Source organism: Equus przewalskii, chromosome 8, assembly GCF_037783145.1.
Source record: "Equus przewalskii isolate Varuska chromosome 8, EquPr2, whole genome shotgun sequence".
Lineage (NCBI taxonomy): Eukaryota > Metazoa > Chordata > Mammalia > Perissodactyla > Equidae > Equus > Equus przewalskii.
In genome coordinates this window covers 2014612-2042164 of record NC_091838.1, presented here as the reverse complement: position 1 = coordinate 2042164, position 27553 = coordinate 2014612, and the positions used below count along the sequence as shown (strand labels likewise).

At 34.9% G+C, this 27553-nt stretch overlaps 1 protein-coding gene across 4 annotated transcripts in view; it reads left to right on the top strand.

The window, feature by feature from the left end:
• The window catches only part of CNBD1 (cyclic nucleotide binding domain containing 1), a 409712-nt gene that overhangs the window by 52498 nt on the left and 329661 nt on the right, over positions 1-27553 (top strand). For all 4 annotated transcript variants that reach the window (XM_070630351.1, XM_070630350.1, XM_070630348.1 and 1 more), the window contains one exon: positions 5472-5633. In XM_070630351.1, the coding sequence (XP_070486452.1) occupies positions 5472-5633 (162 nt within the window). The remainder of the gene's footprint in view (positions 1-5471; positions 5634-27553) is intronic.

Sequence of the window (27553 nt, the reverse complement as noted above, 5' to 3'; positions counted from 1 at the left end):
TATACAGAGAACAGTGTTCGGTAACGGCCTCTGGACTAATCAGATCTGGATTTGAATTTCAGCTCTGCAACTTGGCCTTTGTGCTGCCTTAAGAAAATCACCACAAACTTTGACTGTTAGTCTCTTCATCTAGAAATGGGGACAATAATGTGTACTTGACAGAGATACTGGAGGACGGAATGAGATAATGTATGCTAAATTTTGTTTGATTTTATTTTGCCTGACGTGGTGCTAACCCTTCTCACCTAAGTTTACTGACTCACTTTTAAAAATCTAGAATATGCCCAATTGAAAAACACTGATGTCTATAAAAGCTATATTTTTTGCTATGAATGGCTCTTTTCCCGGTGCATAATTTTGTAATATCATACATTGGCCATTTGGAAAACATTGGTCCACTAAGTTATGCAGATCTTGCAAATGTTGACACGTTTCTTTATATAATATATTTTAAAAAAATCACAGTTGTTAATATCACCACTGATCTCATCAGAAAGTCTTTAAGTATTGGGAAGCCAGAAAACTTATGAGGTAGATAAAGTTTTCCAAAATTCTGATTTTCACTTGAAAGCTTGAATTTTATTGCTGACAACAGGTGCTGTATCTTTTCTGAAGTGGCAATCTCACTTTACTCATTTTTTGAGAAAACATATCCAAACATCCAAGTCAATTATTATAGTTTGTTGGCTGTTCTTTCAAGTAAATGTAGGATGCAGTGAGTGAAGTGGGTAGTTCAGCTTGCAACTCAGATAATAGCAGAAGCATTTTTACTTGAGACAAAAATTTCTTTGGAATACTGCAAAAATGCTTTATCTGTACATCTTATTTTGTCATGCAGAATATCACAAAGAGGTGTACTCATGGATCAAAGGGCTGAGGTTTACTAAAATTCAAATTTTTTTTGGCTTTTTAAAATTGCAAGTGTGTGGCAGAAAAGAATGCAGTGACTGCTACACTAGTTTGGTCCCACTGTCTTGATTCATGCTCAGGTATAAAACAACGCCAAAAACCTTAAAAAGTCAATAGCAAAGAAAGAAATAGAATTACTGAATTACCAGCTTGCCATGGTAACTATACAGTTCTGTAAATAATTTCATGCATCTGTGTCATTTACCTTGAGTAAAAATTAATTCACAAATACTTGAACGTGTTGATGCCCCTAAAATATGAAAAGGTTAATAAAGGATATTCACCTGTCGTACAGTGGCTGTGCCTATTTGACAGGGTAAAAATATTTCTGAGCAAAAATTTAGCATCTTTAGAAGTATCTCCTTCAGGAAAATTCTTTGTACCTTCTTACTGGAATATTCTTAGTCTAACTCTTTTCCATTTATGTGTCTCAGCTTAAATCTTTCTCTGAGAGACACTGTCTGTCTTTTCCTGGCAAGTGGGTCTCCTATGTTTATACTCTTATAAACACACTATAATTGTTTTCACAACATGTATAAATTCTTCATATCACTTTTAATAGCTTTCCATAACACATTTATAGACCGATCATTTTATTAGTGCCTTCCTACATTAGATAGTAAGGAATATAAAGGCAGAAATACGGTTGACGTTTCGTATGTTGGACTTTTATCCAGCAACTTGGCTGAATTCTTCTATCGATTCTAGTATTGGTAGATTCATTCGGATTTTCCACGTGTAAAGTCCTGTCATCTGAAAAAACGACAGCTTTACTTGTCCTTTCCAATTTTCATACTTTTTAGTTCATTAAATTTTAACACCTAGGGCTTCCACTACAATGCTGAATGGGTTAGAACAGTATACATGATTTGTTTCTGATTCCAGAGGAAAAGTTGTTAATTTTTCACTTTAAGTATAATATTTGTTGTATTTTTTGCAAATACTTGTCATATTAAGAAAGTTCACTTCTATTTTTAGTTTGCTAAGATTTTGTATTACAATGAATATTGTATCCTATGAAATGTTGCTTAGATATTCATGATTTTTTTTCTTGTGTATTCTGTTAATGTGTTGTGTTGGGGCTCACGGCAGGCCACCCCAAAATATCCCACAATGTCGTACTGATTATTTTGAATTAAAGTTACTTGAGAAGCAGAAAGGGTATCCTGACTCTCCTCTCTCTGTTCTCCTTGACTCAGGAAATAAACCTCCCATGGAAGGTGCTTTCCTTGCATCCTTATCCCCAGAGCTGGGGGATTCGGGGCTGAGAAGCTGCATAAACAAACCCTTCTAATTTACTATCTCAAACCTGAACTCTGCTTCAATTCCTCACTGATTGCATACCTCCAATCTAAGAGTCTTTGTCCTGTCATCCCTCACAAATTTATTTTTCCTTTGTGTAGAAGATGTATATATTGCCTTCTCTGTTCACTCTGTGAGCGTCATTTTGATGATTCTCCTATGCATGCATAATTAAATTAAATCTCTTTAATTTAGTCTTGTGTCAATTTTATTATTAGCGTAGCCATAAGAACACAAGAAGGGTATAAAGGGGATTTTCCCAGTCCTGAGAGTTGAATAATATTCGTGGAACAGTATTCCTGGTATAATCTCAACTAGGCTAGGCTTTACTATCTTTTAAAATTATCACTGTATTCAATTTGTTGATATTTTGCTCGGGATTTTTGCATCTATATTCAGCGATATTGGCTTTTCCTTTAATTTTCCTTTCTTGTAATATCTTTGCCAGGTGTTGATATCAAGGCTATGTTGGCCTCAAAAACTAGCTGGAACATATATATTACTTTTGTATTTTCTGGAACTATTTGATTTTATTTATTTGTTAAAAGTTTTTTAGAATTCATCATTAAGCCCATTTTGGCCAGGAGTTTCTTTGTGGAGACATTCTTACATATTAGTTAAATTTTTAAAAATACTTAGAACAATTCAAATTTTCTATTTCTTCTTGTGTCATTTTGGTAATTTTTACTTTTACAGTTATTTGTTCATCCCACCTAAATTTTCAAGCTTATTGGCATGAAATTTTTCTTAACATAATCTTTCTGTCTTTTTCTATCTGTAGCATCTGTGTGAAGTCTCCTCTTTCATTCCCGATATTATTTATTTCTGCCTTATCTCTTTTTCTTCTTGATGGATGTTTTGCCAAGTTTATTAGATATAGCTTTTCCAAGTTTTATTAGATTTTCAAATAACTAAATTTTGGCATTATTATTCTATTTCAAGAGATATTTTTTCCTTTAATTATATACTTCTACTTATTTTGGGTGTAACTTGCTCATTTCTTCTCACTTCTTGAGATGGCTCCTTAGCTCATTGCTTTTTAAAGCAATACATTTGTTTCTAATTAGTTTTATCTGTCCCTTTTTAATCTACCACCTGAAAAATCCCTAAGATAATCAACTGAAAAAGGATAGCTCAGTAAAGTATCTAATTATTGAGGAAAAAGGGAAAAATAATTTTCCTATACTGCCACAATGACCAGTCAAATCAAATTATAGAAAAAAAAAATCCTAAACACATTAGATACAGAAATGTTATTACATATGTACAAGTAACATAAAAAGAAATATCACATATCTTGGAAAAGTCTTATCCTAGAACAAGTAGGATTGTATGAAAAAAAATCTTTAGAGGCCTGAGAATAATATAAAGGATTCAATTATCAGGTTAGACTTAAAAGAATCAGATTTTACCTAATATCAAACCGAACTAAAAATTTGAAGTACAGGTAATTGTAAAACAGAGAAATGTGGAGGAGTCTGAAATCACTAGCACAGCTCCCAGAAGAGATTTAGGTCACATCCATGGCCTCCTGATGCTCCGTTTACCTTTCTTGTAGGCATTTATTAACCTCTTGTAATGTCATTTTGAATTTTGTATGACTGAAATATTTAGACTATACATATTGCATTATTGCTAGTTTTACTATATCAATATAATGAAGATTATTTTCTACTATTTCCTGAGGACATAGGACATAACTTGATCAAACATTTAATCAATTAATGTGTATGACCATCTATTTCTCTTGCTTTTGGTGGTCTGGCATCTCCTTGTTGGCCTCAATGGCTTAAAACATTCTGAATTCTTTGGTTGGCTTAAGATTTCCAACACAACAGCAGGAATTCCAGGAACCTCCTCCCTTCAGCAAATATGACAAATTGGGGCCTGAAGAATACTGGGTCCATGCGGACTTACTCTACACATTTCTGCCACAAAGTCTCTACCTTGCCGTCCAGTCCACCGACCCTCTTGTCTCTAGAAGATAAGAACTTTACTCCATTTGCATTTGAGAATCAGGGCTGGGCGGAGGAAAGCATCCAATTGTTTCATAACTGAATTCTCATCATTGCTGAGTTTTAAGGTACTTCCTATTGTCATTTATTTACAGAAGTAACTAGGGATAGAGTTTTAAGTGTGGCTCTAGGTCTCTGTGGACAGAATGGCTGAGGTTCTGTGAAAGTGAAGGAAGGGGAAATAGATTTTGGTTTTTAATTTTAGCATTGTAGGTTATACTAGGGTATCTTCTTTCTGAATACATCAGATACGTAAGTTGTACTATTAAATTTTAATATTGTGAATTTTAGATAGATTAAAAAACTTCCAGCTTTACTAGTTATGAGTGGTTGGACAAATTATATAAATTCGTTCAGCTGCAATTTCCTTATGTTATAAATGAGGGATAATATTGTTTATTTCACATGGTTAATGTTAGTGAGATATGTGTGTATAGTGTTTAGCAGAGTAGTCAGCACATTTAAGCAAATATATGTTAGATGTTAATGTGATGATTTGCTATTGTTATGACTATTCCACATAATGCTTATCTCATATTTAACTTTATTTTTTTATCTTCCCATGTACATATGTATATAATTAAAGTTAACTGATTATGATCATTTGAATTTTTATCATCTCCTCTACCATTTTTCCCTTAAAGATGGACAACATTTGTTAGATTACTTGCCCTTGGGTTTTCAGTGATCTATTAATAGGAATGTTTGGAGGCAGAAAATGAGTGGGAAATGGTCATTCATTCACATATCTCTTGGAGATTTAGGTGTATAACATACTGTAGCACAAGAATAAAGTATGGTGGTTGCTTCAAGACGCTCAGAATTTACTAGTTGGAAACATAAGTTTAAAAAAAGCACTTTTGTCATTGGTGCTGAAAAAACACTGAAAAACAGGTGTATGGGTGTAAAGAGAAGGTTGTTAACCTTTGACTTAAAATATTTCCTTAAATTACATACACCTAATTTATAATGAAAGATGTCTTAAGCACGTAGGACAATACTTATAATCAAAGTCTGTATGCAGAAAATATTTTATGTATGCTAAATTTTAGATTTAACAATGATGTATTTAACTGTGCTACTGATGATTGAAAGAAAAACTAAGGCATTGAAAAAGAATAAATTATTAAAAGGCCAAATTATCTCAGAACAGTACATTTCTACTCTTGACAATGAAATAAAATTTCATGTCAGTAACTTTTGTATAATATGCAACACCATAAAATATTATGTTTCCTTGTTCAGAAAACCTACTGAAGGCACAGAAGAAAGTCAAGCCCAACAGCCTGCTGAAGACTCTCACAATGTAGCTGTCTACATTAAAAAAGCACGTGGTGGCCATACTTTATATGGACCAAAAAAATCGGAAGAGAATTTCGTAGAATTCCTGGCTATCTTAAAGAAATTGTAAGTATTTTTAGTATATTACTTCTTGTAGTTGAAATAGTCCTTTGAATAGCTTTCCTTTTCGAGTTAGTTGTTTGAAGCTAAGTGTACGTTAGCTGTAATTTAGCACTAAAGGTTGATTCAAGACAGCAGGAAATACTGAAGACTTTGTTTCTAGATGAATGCAATCTCTGTCCACTCAATTTTCATGGCATATCATAGATATATTGGTAATATATCCAATTGTGGCACATCATTTTAATTTTAACAAATAAGCAAAATAAATGTTATTACTGATTATGTTAAATCAAAATTATGTTTAAGATTTCATTAGCTTATGGTTACTTGTTAGTTCTTCACAGAATTTAAACTGTCTTCGTCATCACAGAGCCTTTAAATAAACTTACTTCATATTCTTTTTAATCTCCTGGAGTGCTTTGTGTTTTGATTACGGCATGATTGCCTGAAGGAGAAGGAAAAAGAGAGGATTAAATCTGGGTGGAGGCTGGTTACCCGAGATGGTATTGGACTTATGAATAAAATTGTAGTTGAAAGGGGACCATGGGAAAATGTGATACTGCAACTGAGATTGACAACAGAGACAAAACCAAGAGTAAAAGTGTCAAGATTAGAATTACACCTGAAAGACAGACCAGTAGTGTGGAATGAGAAATTAAAAATCTGGCATTTATATTTGGAGGAAAACACTAGGAATTCTATCCTATAAACACTTTTCTTCAAAATTGTAATTGCAAATTTGAGGAAATATAGTCAAAGCTTCCAGAAAATTTGAGAATGGTTAGATTTCTGATGCTTTTACTTATAATAATGAAAAAATAAATACAGAAAATACTAGTCATTTTATAGGGAAACAGCTATGAAAGTCTTGTAGAGAAGGAAATCATAACCACCTGCCATGTAGGGGTATAATTAAACTGGTAAGCTGTAAAAATAGGAAATTTAACTAGCATGTGTTCAGTGAATGTGTTAAAAGTATACTTTAACTGGTAGAAAACACAAGAGCATTGAAAGTTATTGGAGCTATAGTATTCTATAGCTACTTTCATTCCATTAAACCATATTGTTGATTAAAATTACATTGGATTAAAAATTTCAAGTCTAGAAACCCATGAATCACTCACTGCTGATTTCAGATTGTGCTGGGCTGCAGGATTTTTAATGGTGGTAGTAATCCCTGTCTTTCAGAAAATAACAAGGTGGCGGTATCCAGATAACAAAGGTTCTGATCTGAGATGGAGGAGGAGAGCAAGTGGCTATGGTTCTTGGGCAAGATGTCAAAATACTGGGAGGTAGATATAGGTTGAAGTCAGATGGAAACTACAAATGGATAAAAGCCCAGTCCCATGTTAGCAATGGATGAAGCAAAAAGCAGGAGCCATGCTAGAAGGCTATCCAACACAGGGGAGAATAGACAAAGAAGTCACTGCTGCATCCTTACATGGATCTCCATGGATTCCTTTTAACAACCAGGCTCCAAATGCCCTGGACACCAGATGTTGGGACAAAGGCAGTTTCCAGAACCTCACTCACATGTGAGAGGAAGGGTGGGTGGGTGGAAGAGATCCTGAAGGACTGCAGCTCCCACACTCAGTGGGTCAGAATTGGCCTAGTATGACTCTTCACATGGCGGGTCTTGACTGCTGTCAAGGGGTGGGGCTGTGACAACCACTGAATTACAATAGCAGAGAAAACGGGAAGGGAATTTACTTTTACGGGATGTTTAATATTCACACAAAGCCTTAGTTTCTACACATAAAACTTCTGATTTAATCCTTACATCAATGCTTTGAGGTAGATATGATAAGCTAGTAAGTAAAAGAGTAATTTAGCAATATGCTAAATTTACAGTCTATTTTGTTCTACAGAACATGCTTTGTATCTTCTTGTCTCCTTGGTACACTAGTGTATTCATTTTCTGTTGCTGTGCAATGGATCATAAATGTGATGTCTTAAAACAACATACGTACATTATCTCTCTGGGCAAGGTTTAGCTGGGTCCTCTGCTCCGTGTCCCACAAAGCTTCAATCATGCTACGTTCCTTTCTGGAGCGTGAGGTTGTCTTCCAAGCTCATGTGTGCTGTTGGCAGAATTCAGTTCCTGTGGCTGTAGGACTGAGGTCCCTACTCTCTTTCTGGCTTTCCGTTGGGGGCCCCTCTCAGCTCTTAGAGGCTCCACAGATCCTTGCTGCATGGTGCTCTCTCAGATATCTTTACAACATGGAAGCTTAAATCTTCAAAGTCAGCTAGGGAGCCTCTCTCTCTCTCTCATTCTGCTAAGATGAAGACATATGTAACCTAATCAAGGGCATGTATATCCCATCACCTTTGCCATATTCTGTTGGTTAGAAACAAATCATTTATTTTGCCCCCACCTCTAAAAACTCAGAAGAGTTTTAAGGTGTGCTAGCCATATTTGGTAACATTATAAACCTCTTCGTGACTCTGTTAATTACATTTGTAATGGGGCTGTATGCTTTATGTACTTGCACAAAAGTAATTCAACTAAAATCTGTTTAGTGACGGGTAAATTGTCACATCTGTAGCCCTCTGTTTATCTCTAACTGAACGAAGATCAGATCAGATCAGCTGCTTCAGTGATGTGATTTAATGAATTGTTAAAAGTAACAACCTTATTCTCTCTAAAATTCTTCGCTTTTTCATCCTACTTGAAATTCAAACACACAGAAATTAATTTTGAGTAACAGTGACCTCTTTTTAAAGAAATGCAAATATGCCTGACAAGAAGCTATTGATTATTGACAAGTTGGTGTGATTTGGTTTAATCCTATTGATTACTTCTTAACTTCTACTTCAATTCAGCAGCTCTGAGTAAATAGTGCTAGATGGGAGTAAACATAAATTATTTTGAAACATTAAAATCATTGGAAAGGGCACACATCTGGGAGATGTCACCAGAGAGGAGGGGTTTGAGTAACTAGAGGACATTGTGTAATTGGGAAGTATGTGAGGAGAACAGACAGTGGGAAGGAGAGATGAGAGATAGAATAAAGAGAGTTGGGAAGACTTCCCGTTGGTATTGCATTTTAAGCATATCAGATTGAATATGACCTTATCATGTATATTAGGTAGGATTTTGGGTTGTAAGCAACAGATGCTGACTCTGGTTAATTAAAGCAAACAAAAAGACAAGATGGGTGGAGGAGACAGGGGAAATTTACAGAAGAATGTTGAATAGCTCCCCAAATGGAAGAACTACCAGATGCTGAAGATGATGTGAATGAGAGCACCCCTGAATGTCTCTTCAGAGTACAACATTGGAGTCAATCAGCTACTGCTATTTTGAGTGGGGGTTATTAGGCTCAGACTTTCGTTTCAGGCATAGGGAGTCAGATTGCTGTAGTTTGTTTTTGCACCCACCCCTTAGATAAATGCTGAGGATGGAGTACACTTTGATTGACGGTTTCACTGACTTTACATTCAATTGGTGAGGGATGACATTTAAAAAAAAACGAAGTATTTCAGAAAGAGAGGGAAATGGATCATGAATAAACAAGATTAAAAGCTTGTTAGCATGTATTAGTCATGAACTAACACATGACTTGGAATTTTAATTTATAAATAATTCTAACTGATTTTCACCCTTTAGTTAATGAATTCAACATATACTTTTGAAAAAACACAGGCACATGGAGGCTAAATAATATGCTACTAAGAAACTAATGGGTCAATGAAGAAATCAAAGAGGAAATCAAAAAATACCTTAAGACAGATGAAAACAGAAACGCAACAGTGCAAAATCTGTGGAATGCAGGAAAAGCAGTTCCAAGAGGGAACTTTATGGTGATACTGGCCTGTCTCAGGGAACAAGAAAAATCTCAAATAAACAATCAAACTTTACACCCAAAGAAACTAGAGAAGTTAGTAGAAAGGAAGAAAATAATAAAGATCAGAGTGGAAACAAGTGAAAAAGAGACTAAAAAAACAATAGAAAAGATCAATGAAACTAAGAGCTGGTTCTTTGAAAATATAAACAAAATTGATAAACCATTAGCCAGATTCATCAAGAAAAAAAAGAGAGGGCTCAAATGAATTAAAATCAGAAATGAAAGAGAAGTTACAACTAACACCACAGAAACACAAAGGATCAGAGGAGATTATTACAAACAATTACACACCAACAAATTGGACAACCTAGAAGAAATTCATAAATTCCTAGACTCGTACAATCTTCAAAGACTGAATCAGGAAGAAATAGAAAATCTGAACAGATTTATTATTAGAAATGAAATTGAATCAGCAATCAAAAATCTACCAACAAACAAAAGTCCTGGATCAGACAGCTTCACAGACGAATTCTACCAAACATTTAAAGAAGAGTTAATACCTATCCTTCTCAAACCATTCCAAAAAATTGAAGAGGAAGGATTGCTCCCAAACTCAATCTATGAGGCTAGCATTACCCTGATACCAAAACCAGATAAAGACATCACAAAGAAAGAAAATTACAGGTCAATATCCCTGAAGAACATAGGTGCAAAAATCCTCAACAAAATATTAGCAAACTAAATTTAACAACACATCAAAAGGATCATACACCATGGTGAAGTGGGATTTATTCAAGGGATGCAAGGATAGTTCCATGTCCTCAAATCAATCAATGTGATACACCACATTAACCAAGCAAAGGATAAAAATCATATGATCATTTCGATAGATGTAGAAAAAGCATTTGACAAAATTCAACATCCATTTATGATAAAAATTCTTAACGAATTGGATATAGAGGGTGCATACCTCAACACAATAAAAGCTGTATATGACAAATCCACAGTCAACATCATACTCAATGGTAAAAAGCTGAAATCTTTTCCTCTAAGAATAGAAACAAGACAAGGATGCCCACTCTCACCACTCTTATTCAACATAGTGTTGGAAATCCTAGCTATAGCAATCAGACAAGAAAAAGAAATAAAGACATTCAAATTGGACAGAAAGAAGTAAAACTGTCACTATTTGCAGACAACATGATTTTGTATGTAGAAAACCCTAAAGAATTCACCAAAAAACTATTAGTAAATGAATTCAGTAATGTTGCAAGATACAAAAATAAATATACAGAAGTCAGTTGTGTTTCTATACACTAACAATGAGCTATCAGAAATAAAAATTAAGACAACAATCCCAATTACAATTACATCAAAAAGAATAAAATACCTGGAAATAAATTTAAGGAGATGAAAGACCTATATACTGAAAACTATAAGACATGAAAGAAAATGAAGACAATACAAATAAATTGAAAGATACACTGTCCTCATTGATTGGAAGAACTGATACTGTTAAAAAGTCCATACTACTTAAAACAATCTACAGATTCAGTGCAACCCCTATTAAAATATCAATGTCATTTTTCACAGAACTAGAACAAATAATTCTTAAATTTGTACGGAACCACAAAAGACCTCAAATAGCCAAAGCAATCCTGAGAAAAAAGAACAAAGCTGGAAGTCTCATGCTCCCTGATTTCAAACTATACTACAAAGCTATAGTAGGCCAAACAGTATGGTATTGGCATGAAAACAGACACATAGATCAATGGAACAGAATACGAGCCCAGAAGTAAATCTGTGCCTATATGGTCAATTACTGTATGAGAAAGTAGGAAAGAATATACAGTGTGGAAAAGACAGTCTCTTTGATAAATGGTATTGGGAAAACTGGACGGCTACATGCAAAAGAATTAAACTCGACCACTTACAGCATATACAAAAACTCAACATGGATTAAAAACTTAAGATCTGAAACTGTAAAACTTCCAGAAGAAAACATAGATAGAAAACTCTTTGACGTTGGTTTTAGCAATATTTTTTGGATACGTCTCCTCAGGTAAAGGCAACGAAAGCAGAAAACAAAACAAAACAAAACAAGTGCACCTATATCAAACTAAAAAGCTTTTGCACAGTGAAGGAAACCATCAGCAAGATAAAAATGCTACCTACTGAATGGGAGAATATATTTGCAAATGATATATCCGATAATGGATTAATCCAAAATATATAAAGAACTCACACAACTCAATATCAAAAAAACAATATAATCCAATTAAAAAATGGGCAGAGGACCTGAATAGACATTTTTTCAAAGAAAACATACAGACGGCCAACAGGTACATGAAAAGGTTCTCAACATCACTAATCATCAGGGAAATGCAAATCAAAACCACGAGATATCACCTAACCCTTTTCAGAATGTCTGTTATCAAAAAGACAACAAATAACAGGTGTTAGGGAGGATGTGGAGAAAAGGTGACCTTTACGGACTGTTGGTGGGAATGTGAATTGGTGCAACCACAATGGACGTTCCTTAAAAAAATTAAAACTTGAACTACTCTAACAATCCAGCAATACTACTTCTGAGTATTTCTGAAGAAAATGAAAACACTAATTCAAAAAGATACATACAACCCTATGTTCATTGCAGCATTATTTACAATAGCCAGGAGATGGAAGTAACCTAAGTGTCCATCGATAGATGAATTGGATAAAGAAGATTTGGTAATATATGCAATGGAATATGACTTAGCTATAAAAAGAATGAAATCCTCGCATTTGTGACAACATGGATGGATATAGAGGGTATTATGCTAAATAAGCCCGAGAAAGAAAGACAAATACCGTATGATTGCACTTATATGTGAAATCAAAAACACAAAACAAAACAAATGAACAAACAAAACAAAACAGAAACAGGCTCATAGATACAGAGAACGAATTGGCAGTTGCCAGAGAGGAGGAGGGTGTTGGGGGAAGGGCAAAATGGGTGAAGGGGATTAAGAGATACACACTTCCAGTCATAAAATAAGTCCTGGGGATGTAATGTGCAACATAAGGAATGGAATATAGTCAACAATATTGTAATAACTTTGTACGGTGACAGATGGCAACTAGTCTTATCAGGGTGATCATTTTGTAATGTAAATAAATATAGAATCGCTATGTTGTACACTTGAAGTGAATACAATATTGTGTGTCAACTATACTTCAATAAAAAAAAGAACATATACTTTTGAACTCCTATACGTTTCTGGCAATATTCTTGGTATTGGGATTGGAGTGGTGAACACACATAATACCTTTGGTCTCACGGGGAGCTTATATTCTAACGTAAGAGGGAGAGATAATAATCACACATATGTATTGTGTTAGTTATTGATAAGCGCTAGGAAGAAAAACTAATGCAGAATAGGGCGATAGAGCATGATGGAAATGATCAGAGATGTTCTCTCTGAAAGGTGACATTGATGAGGTAATTTAATGAAATGAGAGAGCTAGTCAATCAAATGTCTTGATTCCAGACAGAGGAAACACAAGTGCAAGAGTCCAAGATGGTGATGTGATTTGCAAATTGAAAAAAAAAAGAAAAATAGCAAGGAGGCCAGTGCTGTGAAAACGCATGAGCGAGGTGAAATAGTGGTGGAAATGAGGCTTCAGAGGCACCTGGGAACTGGATCATCACAAGACTTAGGGCCTCGTAGCCTGTGGTAGGTTTTTAATCTTGGTGTGACCGGCAGAATGGCAGTGGCACAGTACCATTTACATAGTAACGGGTCATGTGTCAGGGGTCGACTGTGGCCCCAGGAGAAGATTTGGGTTGACCTGTCAGGAGGCTATATGGAATTGGTCTAGGTGAGAGACGACTGTGGCCTGAATTCTGTTTTAGGGAGTTAATTCGACGTGCAGAATTTGATTTTATTTCTTTCTTTTAAGACCCGAGCAGTTTTCAATTGATGGTCCGAGAAGTGCATCAGATTCTTTGCTCAGCTTGACCGCTAACAAGGAGAGCACTGGGCAAATCATCTGATGCTCTCACGTTTGTATTTGATTGTATTTAATACCACCAGCTTTTAAGAAGTAATTATGGATTGCTTTGGTAAAAATAATTGGTTTCTTCATAAGTGACTTTTTTCTGAAAAACAGCGACATGCATGTGTATTGGTGGGGGTTGTGGAAAGGGTAGGAGAGAGACAAACTTACAAATGAGCTGTGAAAAGCAGTTTCAGATCCTCTGAGAAAACTTGGCCCAATTGTTTTTTCTCCTACTTCCTCCAATTAAAGATGCTTCCTTTCAGGGAATGAGGCATCTGAACATCATTACATTTCAGTGGAGCAGTGATGCAAAGCCACTTCGCAGGAAGGACTCAGAAGAATCGCTCCTTCGAAGGGCATGAGGATTTTTGCTTTTTGGATTCAGGCTGTTTAAAATCCAAATGCAATGTGGTTCTTACATTGTTGTTTCTTAGTGAAACGGCATATAAGATGAGGAACTGACATCTCAGACTGTGTGTTAGGGCTATACAGCTGATGAGAGAAAAATACTTCCTGGGGCTAGTCCGTTAAAAATACAGAGTTTGGAGGAAAACTGAGTGAAAATGGGGGGCCCTCTCCTCTAGAAAAGAAAGTGTTTTAAGCTAAAAGGGAACATAGGTTAATAAAGAATGGTGTGAATACTAAAAGTAATTTAGATTTCTGACATAAACAGTGATTATTTGTGATGTAAGGATGGTAAGTAAATGAAGAGAGTTATTTGTGTTAAAGAGATGAATTAGTAAGGGGCAGAAATTGAAAACTCGTTGGCAGTAGATCGATATTACAGAAGAGTAAGACTGTTGCCACACCCTCCCCCCAGCCTTCAGACTCCAGTCGCAAGCGCAGGCTTTTACCTGTGCTTCTGAGCAACCAGCTACAGATTGGAGGTCCCCACATCCCCCTCTTTGGACTTCAAATGCCAGTCCCAAATCCAGGCTGTTACATGTGCTTCTGACCGACTGGCCATAAACCACAGGTTCCCGTGACCCCGACCTTGGGTTCAATTCATTTGCTAGAGCAGCTCACAGAACTCAGAAAAACATTTTACTCTCTAGATTACCAGTTTATTAGAAAAGGATGTAACTCGGCAACATCCAGATGGAAGAGATGCACAGGGCAATGTATGTGGGAAGGGGAATGGAGCTTCCATGCCCTCTCTGAGGACGCCATTCTTCCCAAATCTCCACGTCTTCACCAACCTGCAACCTCTCCAAACCCTCTCCTCCAGGGTTTTTATGGAAGTTTCATTACATAGTCGTGATGATGAAATCATCAGCCACTGGCTATTGATTCAACCTCCAGACCCACTTTCCTCCCTGCAGGTTTAGGGGTGGGACTGAAGCTTCCAACCCTCTAACCCCCGCAACCTGCACCATCCTTAGGTGGGGTCCAAAAGTCACCTCATTAACATAGCAAGAAACACCTTTGTCTCTCTTGTTATTATTTTTTAAAATTTTCTTTTTTTGAGGAAGATTAGCCCTTAGCTAACATCCGCTGCCAATCCTCCTCTTTTTGCTGTGGAAGACTGGCCCTCAGCTAACATCCGTGCCCATCTTCCTCTACTTTATATGTGGGACGCCTGCCACAGTATGGCATGCCAAGTGGTGCATGTCCGCACCCGGAATCGGAACCAGCGAACCCAGGGCCGCCAAATCGGAACATATGAACTTAACCACTGCGCCACTGGTATGGCCCCACCTTTGTCACTCTTAACAGGATATTCCGAAGGGTTGGGGAGCTGTGAGCCAGGAACTGGGGACTAAGACCAAGTATACATGAGAAATATATTTTTGGTCATTCAGATAACCAAAATATGTTTCTTATAAATCAGAATATCGCAGGAACTAACTTCATTAATGAAGGCTCCACCTTCATCACCTAATCCTATCCCAGAGGCCCCAGCTCCTAATACTGTTACATTAGGGTTTAGGATTTTAATGTATGAATTTTGGGAGATGACAATCATTCAGTCCATAATAAGATGTATGTTATTTGAACATAGACATGACTTAAAGCTGAGACCTCCTGTCTTGAGTGACTATTTCATTTTTGCATTTCAAGTTAGCATCTTTTTTTGTAATAGAAATATTTTACTTAGTATTTGGTATAAGTTCTTTCTTACTATATTAGATTTATAAGTGTAATAGAAAGCACACATCGTGTTCTGAGAGATCAGAATGGAATGACTTTAATGGGAGTTTTTATCATGTGCTGTATCACAGATTTAATGACACAATGGAATATAACGTCTCTTAAAAATATTTCTTCTAACAATTGTCAGCTGAAATGATCACAAAATGCAAATTTATGTTAAAAATTTAATGTCTGGCCCTACAAAGAATATTACTTGCCTTCCTGAGGTAATTATTTATTCTTACAGACTTTTAAAGCCATCTTGAAAGTTCTAACTTTATTGAGCGAGATTTCTTACTTTCATGTGTATGAAATTTTGCACGGGAAGAAAGCTTTTGTGCTGTAGGAGCTGTTATCTTATGGCGGAAGAATCATTTTGGAGAGACTTAGAAAATCAAGTCCAGGCCCAAGTAATACCACAGCTAGAAAATCTTGGAAAGATTTGGTTGTTTCTAGCAGAGTGTAGGTCTGCCTGGTCACTGTCGTGTAACTGTCAGATCCGATGTCTAGCTACTGAGAGGTGATAGACAACTTGCTGGTCTTTAAAACCCTGGAACATAGTTCCTTATTTGTCTCTTCTTCTCTTTCATCCATTAAACACTCATTCTGACAAAACAGTGGTTTAATTGGTTTCCTTAGTATTCAAGGGTGACATGATAGGCTTGTAAATGCCTTAGTTTGGCTAAAGAGAGTATGGTCAGTAGTCTGTAACGTGTTTGCAGCATCCATTTGTGAATCTCAGTGGCTCTGTGACTCTGCCTCCTATCTCATGGTCTGCATGGAATTTAGTTTCAAAATGAGCCGCTACGTCGGGCTTGTTGTACAGCAAGTTGCTCCATCAGCATATGATTCAATGTTCTTTCTTCTGCATTATAGCCTTGTCAACTAGCATGACCTGACAACTGTATTGGCAAAAATTCTTCTCTGAAGCATTCGCTTTCTATTTGGTTAGTTGATAATTACTGCCATCACCTTGCTAAAAATTTCCCAACATTACTTCTCTGCCATTTGCTATTTTGTGTTACAAATTTGATAATTTTACAGTTAATTCCTATTTGTTTTGAAGTTTTTAGCATTTAAAATTCTTATTGGAAAACAACAGAACCTGATTCTTCAATTAAGAAAATTGTTAAATTTCTGGTTATTTAGGATGATTCCCTTGAGATGGAACTACAAGTGGGTAAAAGTCTACAGATAAGATAGATATTCTTAATATTTTTAGACAGTTATTTTTGGAAAGAGTGAACTAATTGATATTGACCCCAGCAGTAAATATTAGCTTTTAAAAAATTTTTAAATTTCATAGAACAACAAAAGATATCAAATAGTTATTTTAATTGGCCCTTATTCGCCTTCTCCTTAAGCTGAATTATTTTTCATTCATTTATTGGCCATTTGTATTTATTTGTGTTGGTGTGAGCTATCATAGCCTTTATCCATGTATTCTGTTGTGCTTTATGTATTGTTGATAATAAAAGCTTTATATATATTATATAGATATATTATAGTATGGATATTGTACCATTTACAGAATGGAGAAGAAATGCTTCAGAGAATGCTTTTGCCCATTATATACATTTGCCCAATATATTTGTCCGATGTATATTTACAAGTCATGATAGATTTTGACAAGCATCAAATTCAGAAGAAAGAATATATAGGTATATATATATCATATAACATATAAAGAATATCTTAGTAACATAAATAAACAGCTTTATTGCAGTATAATTTACATACAGTAAAATGCATATTTTAGAGGATATAATTTGATATGTCTTGACACATGTATATATCTATGAAACTATCACCACAATCAAGATAATGAACGTATCCATCATTCCCAAGAGTTTCATTGTGCACCTTTGTAATCCTCTTCTTTTACTCAAACTTGTATCCTGCTCCTTGTCCCCAAGCAACCACTTATCTGTTTTCTGTCACTCTAGATTAGTTTACATTTTCTAGAATTTTATATAAATGGAATCATACAGTATATACTATTTTTCAGTCTGGCTCTTTCACTTCGCACAATAATTTGAGTGTTCATCCATATTGTTTTGTGTATCAATAGTTCATTCCTTTTTTTTCTGAATAGTATTCCACTGTATGAATACACCATAGTTTCTCTATTCATCTGTTGATGGACATTTGGGTTGTTTCTAGTTTTTGGCTCCTACGTAAATCTGCTGTAAACACATTCACGTACAAGTCTTAGGATAAGCATTTGCCTTCATTTCTCTTGAGTAAATACCTAGAAGTGGAACAGCTTGATCATATGGTAAATATATGTTGAACTTTTTGAGAAATTGTCAAACTGTTTTCCAAAATACTTGTGGCGCTAGACATTCTCACCCTCGGTTTATGAGAATTCCACTTCCTCTACATTCTTGCCAAATCTTGATTTGGCCATTCTTTAGTATTTCAGCCATTCTAATAGGTGCATAGTGATATATTCTGATTTTAATTTGCAATTCCCTAATGACTGATGTTGTTGGTATTTCCACATACTTACTTGTCAGTCATATATATCTTAGTGAAACATTTTTGTAAATATTTTGCTTGTTTTAAAAGTGAAGGTCCAGTTTTACAACGGGAAAAATATTTGCAGAAATATTGAGGATGTTTTATATATTCTGAACAAGTCCTTTTTCAGATATACGCTTTGGAAATATTTTCCCAATCATTGGCTTATCTTGTCATTCTCTTGACAGTATTTTTAAAAGCAGAAGTACTTAATTTTGATGAAATCCAATTTATTAAATTTTCCTAAGTCTATGATCGATTTTGAGTTAATTTTTGTCTATGGTGTAAGGTATTAGAAATTTCTTCCTTATTTTGTAGATCAATATCCAATTCTTCCAGTACGTTTGTTGAAATGAGTACTTTTTCTGGACTGCAATGGCTTTGTAGCTTTCATGGAAATTATTTGTGCATATATGTGTGGGTCCACCTCTGGAATCTCTATTTTGTTCTATCGATCCTTACGTTTGTCTAGTCTCATACTGTCATGATTACCATAGCTTTGTAATACGTCTTGAAATGAGGTAGAGTGAGTTCTCCCACTTTGTTCTTTTTCCTAAGTTGTTTTGGGTTATCCTCAGTCCTTCGTAGATTCATACAAATTTTTACAATCAGTTTGTAAATCGCTGAAAAGAAAAGCCTACTTGGAATTTTACTTGTTTATTGTACTTTTTTCAGTGTTTTCTCATTTGCTTTCCAATTTTATGTTTGTTTTAGGTAACAGAAGTTATTGAGTCTCTTCAGGTTTTTAAAAAATGTATCTGCAGAGCTCATTTCAAAATAAACTTCATACAGATAAAAAATAGGTTAAACAAATAAAAGCACAATCATTTTGGTCGAGGAGACGGTAGGATCTGGAAACCTTTCTATTCTGTCCTTTTCCTACCCCTTGTAGTGTCTTTTCTGAACACTCCATCAGAATTCTATTTGAAAACCACTGTCATAGGCAAATTCATCAATCTTTTCCTTTGTGATTTCTTCCTATGTTTTAATGTTGAGAAACTTTTCTCAACCAGTGACCTTTCCTCAACTGGTCACTATGCATCTACTTTTCATCCAGTTTTTGATGATTTCTATTTTTCATTTAATTGTTTAATAAAACTACATTTTAAAATCTCCTCCGTGGTTCTTCCTCAAATCTTCACCTTTAAACACCAGAGTGCTCCTGGGTTCAATCTTCGGTTCTCGTCTCCGTTATCTACAGCCGCTTTCTTGGTGATTTTATTTAGTTAATGGCTTAAACTATTAAGTGTTTCAGAATTTTCCAGATTTTTTGTTTGTTACTGTCTTCTAGCATGCTCTATGATTTCCGTCTGTTGAAATTCTTGAGACTTGATTTACGTTACAGTATATGGTCATTTTTAAGCATCAGTGATCTGCAGTCACTATCTTCTCCAATTGTTAGATGTGGTTGTATATCTCCGAGTCAGTTAGAGCAAGTTTCTTAATAAAGCTGTCTCTTTTATTATATCTTCACTCACATTTTGTGTCTCCATGTTCTATTAGTTTCTGAGAGAGATATGTTAATAGATCTCATTATGTTTTATGATTTGTCTATATTTTCTTTTAGTTCTGTCAGTTTATGCTTTCTATTTTGAGGCGTTATTAGGAACAGACAAATTTATAATTGTTTTTTATTCCTGATGGGTCTAACATTTTATTATTATCAAATATCTCCCTTTATCTCCAGTTATGCCTCTTACCATAAAGTATGCTTCGTCCCCACCACTTTCTTTTGACTGACATTTTTATGGTACGTCCTTTCCCGTCTTTATATTTCAAATTTTTGTATACTTATCTTTAAAATATTTCGTGTATAAGAAGCAAAGAGATGTTTTTTAATTTTTAAATCCAGTCTCAATATATGTGTCTTTTAATTAAAGTATTTGGTGTAATCACCGCAAATTAGGTTTAATTCTATCATCTTCCTATTTATTTTCCCTTTGTTCTACCTCTCCCACATTCCTTTTACTCTCCAGTCTGCTGTTACTGGATTAAGTATTTGTTAATATTCCATTTTATCCTTCTGTGGATCCTTCTTTTACATTCTTTTATTCTTGTTTTAATGGTTACTTTAGATATACAATATGTATTTTTGAGTTGTTACTGTCTAACATAAATTAGTAATGCAGAATACAGTAATCTAACTCCATTTTTTCTCCCCCTCACTTAAGGACTAAGGTTATATTTTGACTGTGTGTGTATAAATCCTACAAATCAATATTACTTGTACTTTAAAGAATTATTTTTTTTCGTTTAGATTTACCCACAGTTTTAACCTTTTCATCTCTTCATCTTTTTCTGCCTGAAGTATGCTCTTTAATATTTTCTTTGTTGTGGTCTGCTGATGGAAATTTTTTCCAAGTTTTGTTTGTTAAAAAATGCCTGTATTTCATCTTCGTTTTTGGAGACTGTCTTTGCTGAATATAGAATCCAGGACTGGCAGTCGTTTTCTTTCATGACTTTACGGCTTTGTTCCAACTACAAGTCAGGCGTTGGTCTTGTTGCTCCTTTGAAAGTAGTACAACTTGTTTTTCCTACCTATTTTCAAGATTTTCTCTTTGTCTTTTATTTTAAACATTTTACTATGATTTGCCTAAAATTCCATTTCTTTCTTCATCTTTGGATTTATAGTTCTTCTGGAAGTTAAGGTTTGATGTCCTTAATTAGTTTTGGAAAACTTTTAACCATTACTTCATCAAATATCGTTTATGATGGACTCTTTCTCCTGCCTTTCTGGAACTCCACTTGCTTATTCGTTAGAGTTTCTCACCATGTCCTATATGTCTTCTATCTTGTTTTCTATATTTGCCATCATTTTCTGTCTTCATGTATTTTTCATCTACATGTCACTTTGTGTATATATACACTTTGTGTATATGCTCCTTTTTTTCTATTCACCAGCTCTCTTTTTAGCTAGGCCTTATCTGGGATGGTAATCTCATTCACGGAGTTCTTGATTTCAGTTACTGCATTTATCATTTCTAAACAATTCCAGTGGACTCTTCTTTACAGTTTACGATAATTCTTTGCTAAAATCTTCATATTTTCATGTAAGTCCTTGGACATTTTAATCATAATTATCGATTTGTGATTCAATTTTATCACATTTTAAACCCATTATATACTTGGGCTAACTATTTTTCCATTGAAATTTATCTAGTTTTATGCCAATTTCATATGTATTAAAATGTAACTTCAGCTTTATACTGTGTTTTGATCTGGAAAGACAATTTCTTGCTATTTGAGAAATTTATTAAATCTATAAAATAGTGACTTTCTCACTCAGGAACATGCTATATAGTTTGTATTTGTTTTAATCTTCTTTTGTAACTCTCGCTAGAGTTTCATATAGGTTTTATACTTTTTTGAAGTAATTTCCTGGCTTTTATATCTTTTTGTGAATATTATAAATAGCATTATTTAGGTTTTTTTAAGCTCAGTCTCAAAAGAAGCTAGTGGGCAAAGCTTTTTTGAAGAAGTATTCTTTCAGTTTTATTAAAATGTAATTGACATACAGCACTGTATAATTTTAACATATACAGCACAATGATTTGACTTGCATATATTGTGAAGTTATTACCACAATAAGTTTAGTTAACATCCATTGTCTCATATAGACACATAAAAAAGAAAAAAAATGTGTTTCTCCTTGTGATGAGAACTTTTAGGATATATTCTCTTAGCAACTTACAAATCATTGTATTTTCCAAGTATTGTTAGTATATGTGAATGTTATTTAACTAGGTGTATATATATTTGTATAGTTCTGCCTTACAGAACTCATATTAATTCTAACCTATTTAAATTGACTTTCTTTTAATTATTTTTTGGTGCCATAATACTATCTGGGAATAATCATCATTTTATTTCCTTTCAAATAGATATATTTTGTTTTCATTTATCATCTTAGTGCATTAATATAACATTACAATAGTATTAAATAAATAATTGTGGGATTGGCGAGCAGCTTCTTCATGTATTTTGTTTTAAAAGTTTGCCTCTATTGATTTACCATACTATGTGTTGTTGGCTCTTGGTTTAAGAAAGCAAATATACTTTAGAGTAGAAGCATTCGTGTCAAAAAGTCTTGAGTCGAAAACCTAGCTCTCAGCTTGCTAGATATGTGATCATGAATAATTTATCTACTCTGAGTTTCTTTATTTTTAAAAAGGTGATAAATATATCTAGTCCCCACAAGTTTTATGAAGCTTAAAAAGAGTGCATATGAAGTACATAAATGTACAGAATTGTGCACGTAGTAGGTGAGGTACACACACATGCGTGCACACACACACAAACGTGTCTTCAGTGTTTTCCCCCTGATCTATGCCCCAGCAGGATGACCTTTATAAACTGCATCAGCTACTCTTCCTGAACATCTTTTCCAACTGGACTTAGTACAATGGGAGGCTAGAAGGTAATAACGAATGGAAGGAGACTGAGCTCAGAGATGTTAATCCCCTGGCTCGTTTCTTGCCAAGTAGACATGGTTGGCTGTGTCCTACAGAATGTCATAGTAGCCCCCTCCACAACTACAGCCCTCTCAGGACATCAACAACTCCTCCTTTGACTTGTTCCTTCAGACCTATTGGGGGTAACAACTTCCCGCTGTCCCTGTCCCCAGTTCCAGCTACTGGCCCTTCACTCCCTTACAGGCTTCCTTCAACCCTGTCTATATGCTTATAAATAATCTCTTCATTTAAACCCTCTTAATTATCCCTTCTGAGTGTGTAGTCTCCTTCCTTTTTGATTCCATATAGACGTTGTTCTGTGTAAATATATGTAAAATGTCCAGAATCTCTAGAATGCTGTGCCAGATCCTTACTCTTTGGCTGCCCTGCTCTGTACCGTGTGCTCAGCCCCAGCCTCAGCAGATCGTCTGTGGTTTTCTGATTGGGCTGCCGTTTCGTGTGTCCTTTGTGTGCTAACGCTCTTCCCTCTGCTTTGAACATGCCTCTTCTATCTACTTTTCATCTTCCTCTATGAAGCCTTTTCTGATATACCAGGTAAAAACCTACAATTATCTGAGTTTCTATGGGCAGACATTTATATAAACTTTTCTCTTAGTATCAGCATAGTTTGCCTGGCCAAATGTTATGCTCTTGTTATTAAACTGGAATCTCCCTAAATCTCCTAAAAAAATACTCTTGTTATTAAACTGGAATGTCTCCTCATGTTCGTTTATTCCATGCCTATCATATAATTCCTAGTACAGGTTCTGAAGAAATATTTACAGACTATATGAATCCAGTTATTATTATTAGGAGTCAGTCCATACAGTCTATGTTACAATTGAAATATTGTGGAAAAGATTGTAAGCTACAGTGATTCAGAAGTTACGTGTAGTGTGAAAATAGGTCTTAAGTGTTTTCACTGCCCTGTCATGTTTCTCTCTGAGTTGGCGTTTTGTTTTACCATGCTAGATGGAATTCCATAAGGTTTAAATAGACAGGGACTAGCAGTTTGAGCAGCCTCCTGGAGCTCTTGACTCTTTTCCTCGTAGAATTGAGGCAGATGGTAGGAAGTTTGAAGAAACTAAAATTATTGCACTTGTTTTAAAAGCAGTAATCTGATAATTTCAGATAGTGATCTGACACCATGAAATTTTGATTTTTTCTCTGGAGGCCACCGACAACAGAGTAGGGCACTAATAAATATTTATTAACTATTGTACAAATAAGAATTTGATATTCTGGAGGGGTTTGTTAACAGTTGAAAATGTACTCCAAATAATTATTAGGAGGAAGAGAAATATTTTGTCCTGTAACTCTAATTTTAAAAGTTCAGATGTATAGTTATACTGTTTTATTTTATAACAGAGGAAATAGAATGACCATTACACCTATGAAAAAGTACTCAATCTCATTAGTCATCAGGGAAAAGCAAATTAAAATTATAATGAAATATCAGTACATGTCTATCAGATTGAAAAATTAAAAAGTGGGAAAATACAAAATTTTGGCAAGGATGTGGTACGATGGAAATTCTTACACACTGATTTTGAGAGTATAAATCAATATGATCACTTTGAAATTCATTTGGAGTTATCTAGTATAGCAGAACATTCACATAGTTACTGTCCACTCCTATGTATATGCTACAGAGCAACTATTGCACATGAGTGTACCGAGGCACATGTAAGATTATTCACAGTAGCGTTTTTTCTTGATAGAAATGCTGTAAACCTTATATATGTCTACCAGCAGTAGAATGGCTATAAACTGTAGCATACCCACACAATGGGACACTATGTTGTAGGGTACGAACTGACTGCAACAGTAATCCATGCATATCACCATGGATGAACCTCACAAATACAATGTTAAACATGAAAACAGCAAAATGTTATTAGTAACAGTGTTATTCCATTTGTGTCAATTTCCAAAACAAGTAATACTAACCGTGTTATTTAGGGACGTAAACATGTATGACTAATTATAAAGAAACCAAATGTCTTGGAAATGTTCTCTTGAGCTGGGTGATGAGTCTGTGGGTGTTCAGGTTATTTTTATTGAGTATTATTAAAATCTAAATGTGCATTATGTTTTGTACGTGACTTTTACGTATGAGATAGGAGAGTTAAAAAAATTAAGTAGACTACCTTAAAATAAGTCTATTCCCATCTTAAAATGCAAAAACTAAAAATCTACTCAAGATCAGGTAAAATTTTTGGGAAAAAACTATTGGGAAAACTTCTTTATACACAGACGAAATGAAAATATTTTCTGTGTTTGGACTAATTACGTTAGTGTCTATTAACTCTTTATATTGAAGTAATCTATACTACTTAAGAATGGCCTTTTAATGTCTCATTTCACAAGATGAGAATGTACTATGTCATTCCTTCTGTTTTCTTGTCGTTTGAGCTTATGTTTGTCATTTAGAGACCCTTTACTTGCTCAGTAGATAATTTAGAGAAGAAATAAGCCACTTTTCACTAAAGTTTACCTGAAGCCATTAACTTAATTTACAGAGTGCCCATCTCCGTGTTGAGTTTAATGTCTTTATGTGTCAAAGTGGGTAGATGAGCTCCCCTTTGAGGAAACAGCAATAGTATTGATAACAATAAGAAATAGTCTTTAATATTATCTTCTAAAAAATGAATGAGACAAGAGGTAATCTATACAGTGTATTTAAAAAATTTTTTCTCTAGTGCAAAGCTAAAATTGACTAGTGGCTTTTACTTGAAATTTGATTTATAAAATATGGATTTGGTTTTCCTAATAAATAAGCATGTCTTTTTAAGTTTCATAGTCCAGAAACAAGAACCCATCCGAGTTTTTATATTTGTGAAGGACATGCTTTTTGTTTTAGTAACATATATCCTAATTATAGCTCTCAATGGAGCAAATGAATATTCTTTTGTAGAAAAAAGCACAATCTATACTATAACTTAGGCATATATATAAATATATATATATATTTTTTTTTTGAGGAAGATTAGCCCTGAGCTAACATCTGCCAGCAATCCTCCTCTTTTTTGCTGAGGAAGATTGGCCTGGAGCTAACATCTGTCCCTATCTTCCTCTTCTCTATATGTGGCATGCCTGCCACAGCATGGCTTGATAAGAGGTGCGTAGATCCACATCCGGGGTCTGAACTGGCAAACCTGGGCTGCTGACGCAGAGTGTGCAAACTCAACTGCTGCACCACTGGGCTGGCCCCCAGCCTAGGGATATTTTGAAGTTGAGTATATACAGTGAACTTTCCAAGCAATGAATCACACGGACAATGTAGCTTTTCATTTTCTTTTTACTCACTTGTAGAAATGTTAAGATTATGTCTTCAAATCAAGTTTTGAATCTATCAGTGAGTTATTAATTCACAAAATCAAATTAAAAATAAGGTCACATTTTCCCTTTGCAGTCTCCATTGTTCTTATCATTTATCATTGAAGAACAAAAGTGTTTTTTTCTTGTATATTTGTAATATGGGCAATATACTTTTTCTTAGTTTAAATTAAAAAAAAGTCAGAATGAAAGCTATAATAAATAACACTGAGTATCTAATTCCAATGATTACTCTTCTAGAGATATTTCTTAATAAATAGATATTTCAAATAAATTGGCTCTTCATTATGGACAATATACTTTTATTTGGATGTAGCTCCTCTCTATATAGGAAGTCCCATAGTGTGTGTGCTTCTAAGGCCCTTGTCTATGCCAAAGGCTATGCATGGTCTCAAAGCCTCAGCTTGGACCATTGTCATCCGCTTCTCAGGTTAAATGCCGTTTTCTGCAGAGTAACAAGATGATATAAGAGCAATGTGGTGACCTGCTAGATTCTTCCAGCATTGTTGAAAAATGTAACAATTTGTGGTGCTTGACAGAAAAATCTTTTTGATTGAGTTACTTTACTTATAATAAATTGGTGCTTCCATAAACACATATTACTCTGTATTTGCTATTTTAAGTGATTTTGGTACTTCTAAGTTCTAAAAGGCAGATTTATCAACAGCTTTCAAGTATTTGCCTTTATTTTCTCTTATGATTCCTTTCTTTTGGTTGCCCTCATGCTTTAGACCTAGAATTGTTAACAGTTGGAAATTTATCAGTGTAAAGAATGAGACAAATGAAACAATGCACCAAAAGCAATTACTTTGGGGGCAGTATGGTGAGCAGTCTCCTGGCCCCCAAGATGATTATTCCCCTGGTTGCGAGCCGTGTTGCCTTCTGCTGGCTCTCAGGGGCCAAGCCTGAAAGTCAGCTATCCCACCCAGGCTTATTCCCTCTCTCTAGCATGCAATGACTGAGGCGAGGGTTGGAGACTGTGTTATGCCATATTCACTTCACACATTTCTTTGCTTCTTGAGTGAACGTCGAGCTCACTATGCAACATTTGCAACTCACTGTGGATTTATTTTTAGATTTTAAACACGTTTTTAAAAGTCTAAAAAGTGTACCAATTTAGATACAACAGCAAATACACTATCCACGAAAGAAATATCTGATAAACTAGATTTCATTAAAACTAAAAACTTCTGGTCTGAGAAAGACAATGTCAAGAGAATGAGAATACAAGTCACAGACTGGGAGAAAATATTTGCAAAAGACACATCTGATAAAGGATTGTTATCCAAAATATATAAAGAACCTTTAAAACTCAACAATAAGAAAACAAAGAAACTGATTTAAAAAAGCACCAAAGACTTCAACAGACACCTCCCTGAAAAACATATGCTGATAACAAATAAGCACATGAGAAGATGCTCCACATCACGTGTCATCAATGAAATGCAAATTAAACCAACACTGGGATATCACTACACACCTGTTAGAATGGCCAAAGTCTGGAACACTGACAACACCAAATGCTGACAAGGATATGGAGCAACAGGAACACTCAGTCACTGCTAGTTGGAATGCAAAGTGTTCCAGCCACTTTGGAAGTCAGTTTGGCGGTGTCTTATAAAAGTAAACATACTTTACTCATACGATC